The sequence below is a fragment of the Puma concolor genome, chromosome C2 (genome assembly GCF_028749965.1).
Source record: "Puma concolor isolate L17-30 chromosome C2, mPumCon1.1.hap2, whole genome shotgun sequence".
Classification (NCBI taxonomy): domain Eukaryota; kingdom Metazoa; phylum Chordata; class Mammalia; order Carnivora; family Felidae; genus Puma; species Puma concolor.
This window is the reverse complement of record NC_141675.1, coordinates 87,730,091-87,745,446: the sequence shown is the minus strand read 5'-3', so window position 1 is coordinate 87,745,446 and position 15,356 is coordinate 87,730,091. Positions and strand designations below refer to the sequence as shown.

General features: G+C 40.6%; 1 protein-coding gene and 1 long non-coding RNA gene across 2 annotated transcripts in view; one reads left to right on the top strand and one right to left on the bottom strand.

Annotated features, from left to right (window-relative positions):
- Positions 1 to 6,829, bottom strand: part of UBXN7 (UBX domain protein 7) — a 58,201-nt gene extending 51,372 nt beyond the window's left edge. The window contains exon 1 of the mRNA XM_025913743.2: positions 6,701 to 6,829. Within this exon, the coding sequence (XP_025769528.1) occupies positions 6,701 to 6,773 (73 nt within the window). The 5' untranslated portion in view covers positions 6,774 to 6,829. The remainder of the gene's footprint in view (positions 1 to 6,700) is intronic.
- A 55-nt stretch (positions 6,830 to 6,884) lies between these two features.
- LOC147577395 (uncharacterized) lies at positions 6,885 to 7,415 on the top strand. Its single transcript, XR_015240229.1, has 2 exons — positions 6,885 to 7,097; positions 7,183 to 7,415. It is a non-coding gene; the product is annotated as an uncharacterized LOC147577395 (long non-coding RNA).
- Positions 7,416 to 15,356: the final 7,941 nt, after the last annotated feature.

Below are 15,356 nucleotides of genomic sequence, written 5' to 3'. Positions count from 1 at the left end.
TCCAAGTAAGTTTGAGGAGCACTGACCTAGACATATAACCCCAAGTCACTTTACTTTCATTTGATAAACTCAGAAATGGGTCAAGATGGTTTTTAATATATCTTCCAGCCCTGACCCCCCCCCCAAAAAAAACAACAAAAACAAAAACTATGAATGTTAAATGATTTCTGGTTTCCTCAAATGCCTACATAATACGAGTTACTTCCATACTCCTAATGTTGGAAGCACCGTCACATTCTCCTGGTTCTCCTCCTATACCTTTGGTTTCTTTGGAGTCTTCTCTGTACTTTTTCCTTTGCAGTGCGTCAGAGTAAGTGTTCCTTCAACTTTGGGTCCTGGAGCCTACTGTTTCCTCACAGTACACTCTCCCCTGCAAGAAGCTATCTACTTTTAATAGCTTCAACCGCCATCACTATGACTCCTCAAATGTCTCTTCTCTTTCCAGACCAATACTCATTTGCTTATTGAACAGCTCTACTTGGAAGTCTATCTAAAACCGAACTAATCATCTCCCCAAACCTCTCCTACTATCCCGTAACATTCACAAATAGCACCTTTATATACCTAGATGTCTGAAACAGAATCCTAAGCTTCATTCTGACTCCTGTGACTTTTTCCCATCTTTCTTCCCTTATCTTCCACTTCTCTGCCACAACCTTATTTCAAGACACCAGTATCTTCCTTGGATTAATGCAACAGTCTTCTACTCATCTCTATGCCTACCCCTTCTCCACTATAAGCAAGTAGCTCTTTCTAAAAAAAAAACCAAAATCTGGTTATGTCACTCCTCCAATTAAATTTTTCATTGACTCCCCCTACACTTGGGATACAGCCAAGATTTCTTAACATGGGTTACAGGCCCTTCCTAATCTGGCACCTGCCCTCTTATCTCTTCAGCTCAATTTACTGCATCTCCCACTAGCTATGCCCTATTCATTTGGAATTATCAATTCCCTAAACCTATTGTCTCTCCTTTCTTGTCTGTATATGTATATATCTGTCCCTCTCTCTTTCTGCCCTTCCTCCTTCAGGCCTTTGTACATGTTCCTCCTGTCAGAAACATCTCTCCTCTAGGTTTAGCTAGAAACTTATTTCTTCTAGGAAGCCTTTCTTTACCTCCATGTCTTGTGCTCCCATAATAGCTCCCTACCATTCTCCAACTGTATTGTAACACCTATTTGTGTCTGTATTCTCATTAACTTTTATGCTTTTTGAGCATAGACACCTTGTCTTGCTCACAGTAGTATCCCCCAGATCTGAACCATGCCTGGCACACAGCAGTCTATCATATTAAGTTTATTAGTAAGATTCCATTCACAACTCAAAATTTATTTTTTTTAATTTTTTTGTAATGTTTTATTATGTTTGAGAGACAGAGAAACAGAGTGTGAGCAGTGGAGGGGCAGGGGGAGAGGGACACAGAATCCAAAGCAAGCTCCAGGCACTGAGCTGTCAGCATGGAGCCTGACACAGGGCTCAAACTCCCGAACTGTGAGACCATGACCTGAGCCGAAGTCTGACGCTCAACCGACTGAGCCACCCAGGTGCCCAAAGACACTACTACTTCTTTTTTTTTTTTTTTTTAATGTTTATTCATTTTTGAGAGAGAGAGAGAATGTGAGTGGGGGAGGCAAAGAGAGAGAGGGAGACGCATAATCCAAAGCAGGCTCTAGGCTCTGAGCTGTCAGCACAGAGCCTTACATGGGACTTGAACTCACAAACCGCAAGATCATAACCTGAGCCAAAGTCAGACACTTAACCAACTGAGCCACCCAGGTGCCCCCACAACTCAAAATTTATGCCTCTCTAACTTCTGCTCAAACATAATCACCTTCTGAAATAGTTTTTAAAATTCCAAGAGTTGTCTCTTGATATCTAGAACACTTACAACCACCATTTCTGACAGAGAAACACATTTTAATATTAACCAAAGAGAAATAAATTGTAGAAAAGAGTATGTATAGAAATTAGCCACAAAGCCAAATACTACACACATCAGTTTTCTAATTTCTGTAACTAATATGCGTTCATTCAACAATTTTAGAGAGAGATTAAAATAAGGTCTCTTCTATAACTGAGATTCTATAGTTTCATTAAGTGGAGCATAAGGGTGGCTCAGCCGGTTGAGCATCCAACTCTTGATTTCAGCTCAGGTCATGATCTCAGAGTTGTGAGATAGAGCCCCCATCACCTCCCCCCACCATGCCCCCTGTCAGTCTCTGTGCTGAGCATGGAGCCTGCTTAAGATTCTCTCTCTCTCTCTCTCTCTCTCTCTCTCTCTCTCTCTCTGCTCTTCTCCCCCACTTGCACGCGCTGTCTCTAAAATAAAAAAGTATATAAATTTAATTAAGTATGTGAATGCCTACTATGCACAAAACTTTACAGAATTCTATCCTAACAACCTTTTGTACTCTCTCAGCCTCCACTTTCTACTCCCTCACAGTTTGTCCTTACCTTCTATTGCCTGTTTATTTCTTCACCAATTCTATAGCATCTACGTATCTTTCATCTAATGAAATTATTCTGATTACATCTGTGCATTTTGTCTATGTGTGCCTGAATGTTAGCCTAAGCTGGTGTTAATGGGATACTGCCATGGTTCAAAACATTTTTTTAATATTTATTTATTTAAATTTTAGTCCTTTTTAAAAAAAGTTTTTATTTATTCATTTAAGTAATTTCTATACCCAACTTGGGGCTCGAACTCATGACCCTGAGATCAAGAGTCACACACACTTATGACTAAGCCAGCCAAGTGCCCCGGTTCAAAACATTTTTAAAAGTTGTTCTTTTGGGGGCGCCTGGGTGGCGCAGTCGGTTAAGTGTCCGACTTCAGCCAGGTCACGATCTCGCGCTCCGTGAGTTCGAGCCCCGCATCGGGCTCTGGGCTGATGGCTCAGAGCCTGGAGCCTGTTTCCGATTCTGTGTCTCCCTCTCTCTCTGCCCCTCCCCCGTTCATGCTGTGTCTCTCTCTGTCCCAAAAATAAATAAACGTTGAAAAAAAAAAAAAATTAAAAAAAAAAGTTGTTCTTTTGGAGGGCATGGGGGGGGGGCGGGCCATGTTGGGTATAGAAATTACTTAAATAATTTTTTTATTGTTCTTTTAGATTTACCTTCAGATCTAGCAGCACATTCCTTCCTCATGTTTTGAGGACTAATGTGACTTTTGAAAGCAGTCAGCAGTCATTCAAACCCAAGTATGATGAATATCAAGAGAGATCAAACTGAATAATACTGCAAAATGTAGTAGACTATAAAGTAACAGGACTGGTTTTCTATGCAGCTTCAAATGATTCCAACATCATCAATGGTAAAGGTATATACTTTCTCAATGTTGATTATTTTCAAAGACTATCACTTCCCTTGGCTACTTGGTTATCAGAGTTTGATCACAGAAAAAATGTTTATGATGTAATATTAATTGAAAATCTTACAATTCTAAATTATGTATACTATGATCTACAACATAAAAATAAGAAAAAGTAAAAATAAAAGTATGCAAACAAGATTTGGAAGATAATATGTAAATAAATAATGCTGTGAGAGATTAGCTTTAACTTCTTTCAAAATCATTTCATGTTGTGATTTTTTTTGTGTGTGTGATTTTGAATTTTTTTTAGTGTTTATTTTTGAGACAGAGAGACAGAGCATGAGTGGGGGAGGGGCAGAGAGAGAGACAGAGGAAGACACAGAATCTGAAGCAGGTTCCAGACTCCACGCTGTCAGCACAGAGCCCAACGTGGGGCTTGACCTGAGCTGAAGTCGGACACTTAACCAACTAAGCCACCCAGGCACCCTGTGTGTATGATTTTTTTTTTAATAATTTTTTTTTTTTTAAAAATCAGAGTCAGGGTGCCTGGCAGGCTCAGTTGGTAAAGCACGTGACCCTTAATCTTAGGGTCACGAGTTCAAGCCCCAAGTTGGGTATGGAGCCTATTTAAAAATAAATACAAATTTTAAAAATAAAACAAAATACTAAAAACAGAACAAAATGAGGGCTGATGGGAGGTGGGAGGGAGGGGAGGGTGGGTGATGGGTATTGAAGAGGGCTTCTTTTGGGATGAGCACTGGGTGTTGTATGGAAACCAATTTGACAATAAATTTCATATATTTAAAAAATAAAATAAAATAAAATAAGATAAAATAAAATAAAATAAAAACCAGAGTCATTACACCCGACGCTAATATAACGTGTGTCAACTAAACTCAGAGAAAAAAAAATTCAGAGCCATTATTTCATACCCATATATCATATACATTTGTTCTTCTTAGCAAGAAATAAGACTTAAAATTCTTTCAGTTTTCTATTTCTAAATGCCACAGGAAAGGTAAGGCTCACACTTTTGAAAATATATTGCTTTAACCAGAATGTTGAGCGTCCAGATAAGTAAAATCTTTCTGAAATCAGAGCATAAGCTCTTAAGGTCAGTTTAATTCATTCAGCAATGAAAAAATATCAAATACCCTTTTGTCATAAATACTACAATTTAAAATATATGTGAACAGAACCCCAAACTATCTTTTTAAAATATATCGAAAAGGCGGCGCCTGGCTGGCTCAGTCAATAGAGCTTGATCTGAGGGTCATGAGTTTTAGCCCCACATTAAGGGCAGAGCTCACTAAAATAAAATAAAATAAAGTAAAGTAAAGTAAAATAGAAATGTGAAAAAGACTAAAGGGGTCAGTCATGTGTTTCTAACAGTTAATTACTCTCTTGTAAAAAAAAAAAAAAAAAACCCAAAATTATTAATAGAGATTCAGAATACATCAAGGACAATCTATTTTCCCTTCTGCAGACTTCCAGATACACTGTTTACTAAGGATCTCCAACATAATTCAGGAATAGAAAGGCCTGTGACCAAGAAATAAGCCATGTGGGCTAGCAAACAAACAGATTTAAAGCAAATAAGTGAGCCATTTTATCTCATCACACTTTGGGTTTTGTCCCAAAAAGTTCCATTAGAAGTAATAACATGAGGTTCTGAGTTCCTGAAGGGGTGGTTGTTACTATAAAAACAGTCTGAGTTCCTGAAGTGGTGGTAATTAGCATAAAAAACTGAAATTAAATAGGTGGCATCTTAAATCAACTCCATAAAAATCTAAAGATTAATAATAATTACTTCCATATCTGACTCACTACGAAGATTTTTCTATGAAAACATAATGCTGCAACATTAACTTATATACACAATAATTTTCTAATTTTCCCAATAACTGTGATCTGCTTAGACATTGGGAAGTGTATTACATCTTTAACAGTCCAATCACAAAAGTTTTAAAACATTAAGAAAAGATGATCATTCCATTCCTCATCCCAATTTTATTACAAATCTTACTTTACCGATTTTGATGTAAACGTTTCATGCCCACCAGCTAGATAATGTATGAAACATCTAGTTGTCATTGCAGAGCAAAAGATAAAACCAGCTTTAAACTGTAAAACGGCAACTTGCATACAATCTGTCTGGTTAGAACAATATAAAATTTTACTTAACCAGATCTCATACGTCAAACTCTAGGTGCATTAACAGTAGAAACATTGTCTGCACCTAACAAATAACCAGATAAAGTATAGATCTGCTCAGGGAGGGAACTAACATTCTAACCTCCTTCCGAAATGACAAACTAGAACGGCAAAATTACACTCAGGCACATGGAGTACTCTTCTCTCAAATCACTCCACAGAGAACTTCATCATTTGCTCCGCCCTCTAATAACTCATGCAAAAAAAGTTCAGCACCATCAGAGGGAAACAAGGCATAGAGAATTCATAGAATGGCTTAGGGCCTTTCCTCCAGGCGGTAAGAGGATCCGCGTGTGCCCTTCGCAGGGGTCCAAAGAAAAAGAATAACCGGGGGCTTGGGGAATACTGACACCCAGAAACTGACTTTCTCTCCAAGAAGTTTCTGCCGCCATCCCTATTTTATCAGCAGGAGGATCCGGCGCCATCGTCCCAGTCTTTACGATTTTATTATGGGGAGGTGGGAAACGCCACCCAGGATTCCTCCATGCCTTCCCTCTTAAGGTTGGGGGGGGGGGGCTCCCCCTCATTCTTTTTCTTTAAACCTCTGTCTTGAAGGTACTCTTCAGCACCCCTCTTTACAGCGGCCTATCCCCCAGGATCGGTAAAGGCGCTGTCGAAGCCACCATCCTCGCCGTTAAGGCGGGAGGGCCCGAGCACGCCAGGGCCACGGCGATGGCTCTGAGGGGCCCAGAAAGGGGAAGGGCAGGCCAGGGACTAAGGGAGAATGACCTGACTAAGGAAGAATGGAAAAAGGAGGTGAGAAGATGCACTGCACCCCAGGGCTGCACAGAGAAGAGAAGATGATGAAGAAGGAGGAGGGCGGTGGCCCGGGTGCGGCCCCCCACCTCTCCCGCCCCCAGGTCCCCGGACCGGCGGGGGCGGATGGGATCGGCCCATTCCCCGGGTCTTAGCTGACAAGGGGGGTGGTAGGGGGGTGGGGGTGTCTCCCTCCACACTGCGAAGAGACCGAGAACAAGGCATGGGGTACGCGGGGGGGGGCTGTCTCCCGCCTGAACCCGGAGACCCGACGCCGTCGTCGCCTCTTCCTCAGAAGGGAGGACGGGAGGTATGGGTAAAGCCCGAGGGAGAAATGCATGAAGGTAAGGGGAAGCCCAGGGCGGAACGGCGGTCCGCTCCAGACCCCACTCTCCACCTTCCGGTAACCGCGTCTCTTACCGGTGATGGCGGTGAACTGCTGAATTAACCCCTTCAGCGCCGAGGACGCCGCGGAGCCCCCGTGGGCAGCCATCTTACCGCCGCCGCCGCTGCCGCCGAACAACAACACAGACACACACGGACCTCCCTCCCCCACCTCGCCGCGCGGTTTGCGCAGGCTCATTGACCGCCCCCAAACTCCGCCCCTCCCGCCCCGCCCCCCCCGCGGCGGTCAGCGCAGGCGCACTTCCAGGCCCGTCCGGGAGCGCTCTCTGCTCTCCGGGTTGGCTGCCCGGTTGCTGCCTGCCGGCTGCATCCTTCCTTGCAACCTCTGGTGCCTTCCTCTCCAAGCTCTAAGGCCGTTGTCACAGATGCGATATCTGTTCCTGGTTTCCGAAATAAGCTGAGGGCTCGGCAGGTAGTAGGCTCTTCGCGTTTCAGTTTCACAAGGTTTATTGACAGACCCAACTGCCGTTGACAGTTTTTCCTTCTTTTTTTTGCAGCTCTACAGCCCTCTGCTAGGTTTTCCTGCAGCTCCTGTCAAAATACAAATCCTACCTCATCGCATTGAAGCGACTTTCGCACCTGCTCGCCAACCTTTAAACTAATTGTTTGGCTAACCTGGTGCGACGATCCATCCAACAGAAGTAAAATCCCAGAACCCTTCTGTGCCAATAAAGCACTGGACGCAACAGTCTGACATATAGTAGATTTAAATAAATGATTGTCCAGTCCACTTTCCTTCAATACATTCGTCAATCCATGCCTCCCCTCAAGATTTCACTTAGTTTCCTGGCCTATAAAACGAAGAGGTGTCATTTATGTAAAAAGAAAACGTGTATATGTATATACACTATATGTGTATATGTATAGAAAGGGCACTGGAAAGTTGTACACAAAACGTTACTGGATACCCCTAGAGAAGGGAGCAATGGGGGGGATGGCAAAAAGAGACTTTGAGGGCTTTTTATCCTTTGTTTTCAAACAAAGATAATATTAGTATATTATATTTTTAAAACAATTATAGGGATGCACGCAAATCTGATTATCCTTCCCTTTATTTATGAGAATAAAATTAAGGAAACTTATTTTTAGGTTCTAACCTCCCACCCACATACTTTGCAGCTACATAGGAAAATGGCCCTATAAAAGATGAGTCGTCTGGAGAATTGACCCACCCTGAGTCTAAATGTGCTATTGGGGTGAATTAAGAAATAACCACGTCTAGGGCGCCTGGGTTGGCTCAGTCGCTAAGTGTCTAACTCTTGATTTTGGCTCAGGTCATGCTCTCACCCTCATGAGAGTGAGCCCCATGTTGGGCTCCGCGCTGAGTATGGGGCCTACTTAGGATTCTCTCTCTACCTCTCTCCCACTCGTTCTCTCTCTCTCACAAATAAACATTTAGAAAAAGTTTTTTTTTTTAATTTTTTTTAAATGTTTATTTGTGAGAGAGAGACAGAAAACACGGGCGAGGGACAGAAAGAGAGAGGGAGACACAGAATCTGAAGCAGGCTCCAGGCTCTGAGCTGTCAGCACAGAGCCTGATGCAGGGCTCGAACCTACCATTGGTGAGATCATGACCTGAGCTTAAGTAAGATGCTTAACCAACTGAGCCACCCAGGTGCCCCAAAATAAATAAACATTAAAAAAAGAAATAACCAAGTCAAATGAAGATAACTATAGAGTTATAGCTGCAGGAAATATGACTGATATGATTGAAGCTATGACTGCTATGATATCAGGAAACAGGCTCCTGAAGTGACTGGGTGGCTCAGTCAGTTAAACATCTGACTCTTGATTTTGTCTCAGGTCATTATCATCCGGTTCATGAGATCGAGCCCTGAATCAGGCTCTGTGGTGACAGTGGAGAGGCTACCAAGATCTGTAGATTTATTTCCAAGGTCTTAGAATTCAGTGATGTGATTTTTAGGTTAATCTTGAGAAAGTGGTAAAGATTGTGCTATCCACAATTCTAGAAAATATTTTGTAGAGATTAAAAAAATAAAAGATAATGAGGCAGGAATAATACAACTTTGAAAAGCCTTTTTCAGGGCACCTGGGTGGCTCAGTCAGTTAAGTGATTAAGCATCTGAATCTTGATTTTGGCTCAGGTCACCATCTCACAGTCGTTGTGTAATTGAGCCCCAAGTTGGGCTCTGCACTGAGCATGAAGTCTGGTTGGGATGCTATCTCTCCCTCTCACACTGACCCTCCTGCACTTGCACTCTCTTTCTCAAAACAAATACACTATATTTAAAAAGCCATTTTGAACTAACATATGAAAGATCTTTAGAATCATAAGAAAATATCTTGAAATACATTCCTCAAATCATGAAAATACGTTTTAAAAAAATGGGCTATCCTCAGAAAATAAACTGCAAAAATATTATATATTGAATAATGAAAAACTAAAATTTTAGATAACAAAGTAAATATCCCAAAGCTAAACATCAGTTACTATTTGAATTATTTCACCAAATTACACTAGGATTTGTTTTTAATTTTAGGTCTGGGTTTAAGACTTCCTGTCCCAAAACAATCTGTAACATGTTACTGTAATTTAATGAAACTGGACAGAGTAAATGAGCTAGAAGGTACAGTCAAAATAATCTGATTCAACACTTGTCTTTTATCATGACCCTCCTGAGATTCAGAGTTTGAGTTGTTCAAGGTTATAAAATGGTAGGGTGGATCCTAGAATCCAAATCTCTTGAATCCTAGACAAATGTACTATACTTTGACTTTAAATGGTAATATTTCTTTTTTTAAAAAGCATAGAATTATAGGGGCATCTGGGTGGCTTAGTCAGTTCAGCATCGAACTTCAGCTCAGGTCATGATCTCACAGTTCACGGGTTCAAGCCCTGCATTGGGCTCTGTGCTGACAGCTCAGAGCCTGGATCCTACTTTGGATTCTGTCTCCCTCTCTCTCTGCTCCCTGCTCCCCCCCCCCACCGCCCCACCACCGCATGCTCTCTCTCTCTCTCTCTCACTAAACATTACAAAAATATATTTTTTTATTTTTTTTTATTTTTTTTTTTAAATTTTTTTTTAATGTTTATTTATTTTTGAGACAGAGAGAGACAGAGCATGAATGGGGGAGGGGCAGAGAGAGAGGGAGACACAGAATCGGAAACAGGCTCCAGGCTCTGAGCCATCAGCCCAGAGCCCGACGCGGGGCTCGAACTCACGGACCGCGAGATCGTGACCTGGCTGAAGTCGGACGCTTAACCGACTGCGCCACCCAGGCGCCCCAAAATATATTTTTTTAAACCAGATAATTATATTACATAGCTTTTAAAAGTTCAACTGTTGACACAAGGCATAGCTAAAACATAAGGATAAATGTTGAAGGGAAATGTAAAAAAGACATTCAGAAGTAGTATTAAGAAAATGAAAGCCAGAGTAGATTTTAAAGCAAAATGTATCATTAGAGATAAAGAGGATCACTACATAATGACAAAAAGAACAACCAGAAAGATAAAATAATTCTAAACCTGTATGCACCTAATGACATGATCTCAAGGGCGTACAAATAAAGTTAATGTTTAAAGAAGAAATTTGACAAATATGCAATTATACAACCCCTTTCTCTCAGGCAAAAGTAGTAAAGATACAGAAAATACTTTTTCTAGTCAAGCATATGTGGCACAAAATAAAAATTGACCGCAAAGCCTCAACAAATGTCAAAGAACCATTATAATATAGAATATGCTCTTTAAATACATATCAATTAAAAAATAATAAATAAATAAATAAATATCAGTTAAATTAGAAATTAGTTTTATTTTTTAAAAAAAATTTTTTTTCAACGTTTATTTATTTTTGGGACAGAGAGAGACAGAGCATGAACGGGCGAGGGGCAGAGAGAGAGGGAGACACAGAATCGGAAACAGGCTCCAGGCTCCGAGCCACCGGCCCAGAGCCTGACGCGGGGCTCGAACTCACGGAGCGCGAGATCGTGACCTGGCTGAAGTCGGACGCTTAACCGACTGCGCCACCCAGGCGCCCCAGAAATTAGTTTTAAAAAGGACACCTGGCCAGCTCAGTCAGTAGAGCATGAGGCTCCTGATCTCAGGGTTGTGAGTTCGAGCCCCACATTGGGTGTAGAGATTACTTAAATAAATAAACTTTAAAAATTAGTTTTGAAAGAATAACTTAAGCTCATATACTTGGAAAGTTAAAAAGAAACTTCTAAATAATTTGTGAACCAAAGACAAAATAAAAATGGTGTATCATCCGGAGTACCAACAGATAACAGATTAAAGGAACAAATTATGAAGGTGTGGGTGGGATATGCTGGAATCAAGGCACAGTGGAGGATCTGAACTTGCAACAGCAGGATAGTCACAACCTCTGGGTCCAAAGGGATGAGAGAGGGCTTCCTGGAATCCCAAAGGACAGAGAATCATATTTGTAAAGTAGGTCACCTTTTATGAAGCAGTGACCTGTCAAGGGTTGTAACCAGCTTGAGGCAATCTCATGGAAGAGACCAAGGGAACAAATACCCTGACCTTGTTCTCCTCCTTTCTCATCTCCTGCCAGGAATCCCGACTGGCAGAACCCAACAAGAAAACAAGAGGGCACAGCAGCCCACTGATGTCTATACAGACAGTCTGTGTGCCAGAGAGCAGGGTAGAGAAAGGAGGAAGTGGGTCTGGAGGGGCAAAAGGAAGTCGATAGGCACAAATAGAAAGTGGAAAATATTTAAAATGGAATGATCTTGGAAATATATATCAAAATTTGTGGGATGCATTTTTCACAGTACCTTAAGGAAAAAAATGTAACCTTAAATGTTTACATTAGAGAAGATTAGAAAATGAGTAACTCAACATCCCTAAACCTAGGGAAATTTGAAGGGGGAAATGTAGGGGAGCTCAGTGGGTTAAGCGTCTGACTCCAGTTCAAGTTACGGTTTGTGAGTTCCAGCTCTGCATCGGGCTCTGTGCTGACAGCTTAGAGCCTGGAGCCTGCCTCTGTTTCTGTGTCTCCCTCTCTCTGTCCCTCCCCCACTCACGCTCTCTCTATCAAAAATGAGTAAACATTAAAAAAAAATTTTGGAGCCTGGGTGGCTCAGTTGGTTAAGCATCCGAATTTGGCTCAAGTCATGATCTCATGGTTCATGGGTTCGAGCCCTGCATCGGGCTCTGTGCTGACAGCTTAGAGCCTGGAGTCTGCTTCCAAGTCTGTCTTCCTCTCACTCTGCCTGTCCCCCATTTGCACTGTCTCTCTCTCTCTCTCTCTTGAAAATAAATAAAACATTATAAAAAAAAAATATAAAAAAATAAAATTTAAATAAAAAAATTTAAATAAAAGAATATTATGAGCAATTTTATGCCAATGAATTAGGAATAGATAAATGGCAGTTTCCTGGAAAGATAGGATTTACCAAAACTGATTCAACTATGAGTAGACTTATGACAGTTAATGAAATTGAATCCACCATACCAATAAACAATCAGGCCCAGATGATTTTACAGGTGATTTCTATCAAAAGAATTAAGAAACAGATAATCCCATATGTAATTATTATGCATATATAATATGCAAATTATTCCAGAAAGAGAAACAAATGGGACACACAGCTCCTTCTCTGAAGCTAAGATAACCTTAATATCAAAACCAAACAAAACAGCAAATGAAAGCTCAGCCTCACTTAAGTTTACAAAAATAAAAATATTAAAACCAAAATTTAGGAAGCCAGTTATACATGCACATGTACATGCATATATGTATACATTTTTAAAAATATAATTTATTGTCAAATTGGCTAACCTGCAGTGTGTAAAGTCTGCTCTTGGCTTTGGGGGTAGATTCCCGTGGTTCATCGCTTACATACAACACCCAGTGCTCATCCCAACAAGTGCCCTCCTCAATGCTCATCACCCATTTTCTCCTCTCCCCCATCCCCCCCTATTTTTTAATTGGATTTATCTCAGCAATGCAAGCATAATTTTACCGTAAAAAGGTCTTTCAATGTAATTCATGATGGTAGAACAAATAAGGGAAACTATTTGATCCATTTGATCAGATACAGAAAAGTCAATGATATAAAACAATATCGCTTCGCAAAACAATAGCAAAAAATACGTTAAAATTTAGGTAGAGAAAGAAGCTTCTTCAACCTAATGAAGTGTATTTACCAAAAGCACAGAGTAAACAGCATTATACTTAATAATAAAATATTTATTTGAAGTATGCACTCTATCACTATTTTTATTCAACCAGTATGCTGGAAATTCTAGCCTTAGCAGTAAGATAAGAAAGAATATGTAAAAGAATTTTAAAAGAAATTAAAGAGTATTATTATAGACTATATGATTGCATAGAAAATCTAAGAAAACCAACAGACAATCTTTAGGACCAACAAAAGAGTTCAGGTATATTTCTGGATATGAAACCAATACACACATTTTAAAACTATATTCCTAAACATGAGCAGCAAACAGTTTGAAGCTGCAATTTTTTTTTTTCAAGTTTTTTTTTTTTCAACGTTTATTTATTTTGGGGACAGAGAGAGACAGAGCATGAACGGGGGAGGGGCAGAGAGAGAGGGAGACACAGAATCGGAAACAGCCTCCAGGCTCCGAGCCATCAGCCCAGAGCCTGACGCGGGGCTCGAACTCACGGACCGCGAGATCGTGACCTGGCTGAAGTCGGACGCTTAACCGACTGCGCCACCCAGGCGCCCCTGAAGCTGCAATTTTAAAAAACCCACTCATGGGGTGCCTGGGTGGCTCAGTCAGTTAGGTGTCTGACTTCAGCTTAGGTTATGATCTCATGGTTCGTGAATTCGAGCCCCACATCAGGCTCTCTGCTGTCAGCACAGAGCCCCCTTCGGATCCTGGTCTCCCTCTCTCTCTGCCCCTTCTCTGCTAGCTCACACTCTCTCTCTCTCTCTCTCTCTCTCTCTGAAAAATAAATAAACATCAAAAATAAATAAAAATAAAACAAAAAACCCATTCATAATAGCAACAAAAAATGTTTACATGAGGTATATACCTAAGCATAGATTTAACAAAAATGCAAACTTTTAGGAAGAAAATGATAAAAGTTTATTGATAGGCATTAAATAAATTCTATATTCATGTCTGGGAAGACTCAGCATTATAAAGTTGTCAATTTTGTATATATTAATCAACAAATTCAATGTAATTCCAATTAAAATCCCACAGAGTTTCTCAAGTATTTTAATAAGGTTATTTTAAAATTCAAGAACAGGGGCACCTGGGTAAACATCCAACTTTGACTCAGGTCATGATCTCGCGGTTCACGAGTTCGAGCCCTGTGTTCGGCTCTGTGCTGACAGCTCAGAGCCCGGAGCCTGCTTCAGATTCTGCGTCTTTCTCTCTCTATCCCTCCCATGCTCCTGCTCTGTCTGTCTGTCTCTCTCTCTCTCTCAAAGATAAACAAAAACATTAAAAAATGTTTTTTTATTTCAAGAATAAAGGATTAACAATAGTCAGGACACTTTTGAAGTAGAACAAGAAGGAAGTTTTACTCTACTAGATACCAAGAATTATTATAAATGTATAGTAACTAAGTCTGTGAGGGATTGGTGGAAAAGACAAATAGAGTACAAACAGAGTTCAGAGGTAGACGCAAACATATATGAACACTGTACAGAAGTGACTACAAATCAGTGAAGGAAAAGATGGACTAAAGGATGGCCATCAGTGGCCGTGGGACAAAATAAAATTGGTTCCCAGCTCCATGTAAGATACAAAACTAAACTATAGATTGATTAAATATTTAATTAAGAAGAGCAAAACTTGACAATTTCAGAAGAGAATACAGGGGCCTAACCTAATGATTTTAAAAGTAGGACTGCTTTGCACCCGTTAAGGAAGGGATGCCACGCACTTTGTACACCAGGGGGCGCCATTCACGTGAAACACAAGGTGATTGGAGGAAAGCCTTCAAGGGGATCATAAAAGTCCTGATCCAGGAAGGGAAAGATTTCTTAAAGAAGATATAAAAATCACAAACCATAAAGGGAAAAAGTCATACATTTGACAACATTAAAATTATAAATGTCCGTAACATCAGGGGTAAGACTGGAATTTAGACCCAAACGGAAATGAACTGACAGAAATGCTAAGGAGTGGTGTGCACAGCAATTATAAAAAGAAAATCCAAAGAATGAAAATATTTGGTTTTTTTCAGCGTCTTTCAGGTGAGCCCAGTATTACTGCCATCAACAAGGTATATTATTGTGACCCAGGCATTAAGTCATTTAGGATAGTATGTATTATATCAGGAAACCCTAACTCAGCCTACTAAATAATAAGGAAACTTAGGGCGGGGTCTATATCCCAGGACCACAGGGCTTCAGCTCTGCTTCTGTTTTGACTTCCCTTCATCTGTCTGAGCTTTGCCCTATGCTGGTAGCAAGATAGAAACAGCAGTTCCAAGCATCTCATTCAGATACAATGACATCCAGGGGAAGAACTACTTGCCTTATGTCTCTTAACAGGTCTTTTTTTTTTTTTTGAGAATTGTTTTCTAGAAGTCCCTTGGTTGACTTCCCTTCAAAATTTATCAGTCTGAATTGAGTCAGAATTTTGTTCCGAAAGCCATCCCTGCCAAGGGATGTGAGATAAACATAACTGGTTTAGTAAAGCATATGGTGTTGTGGAGGAAGGTGGATGCCTCCTTAAAGTCTGATGCTTTTACGG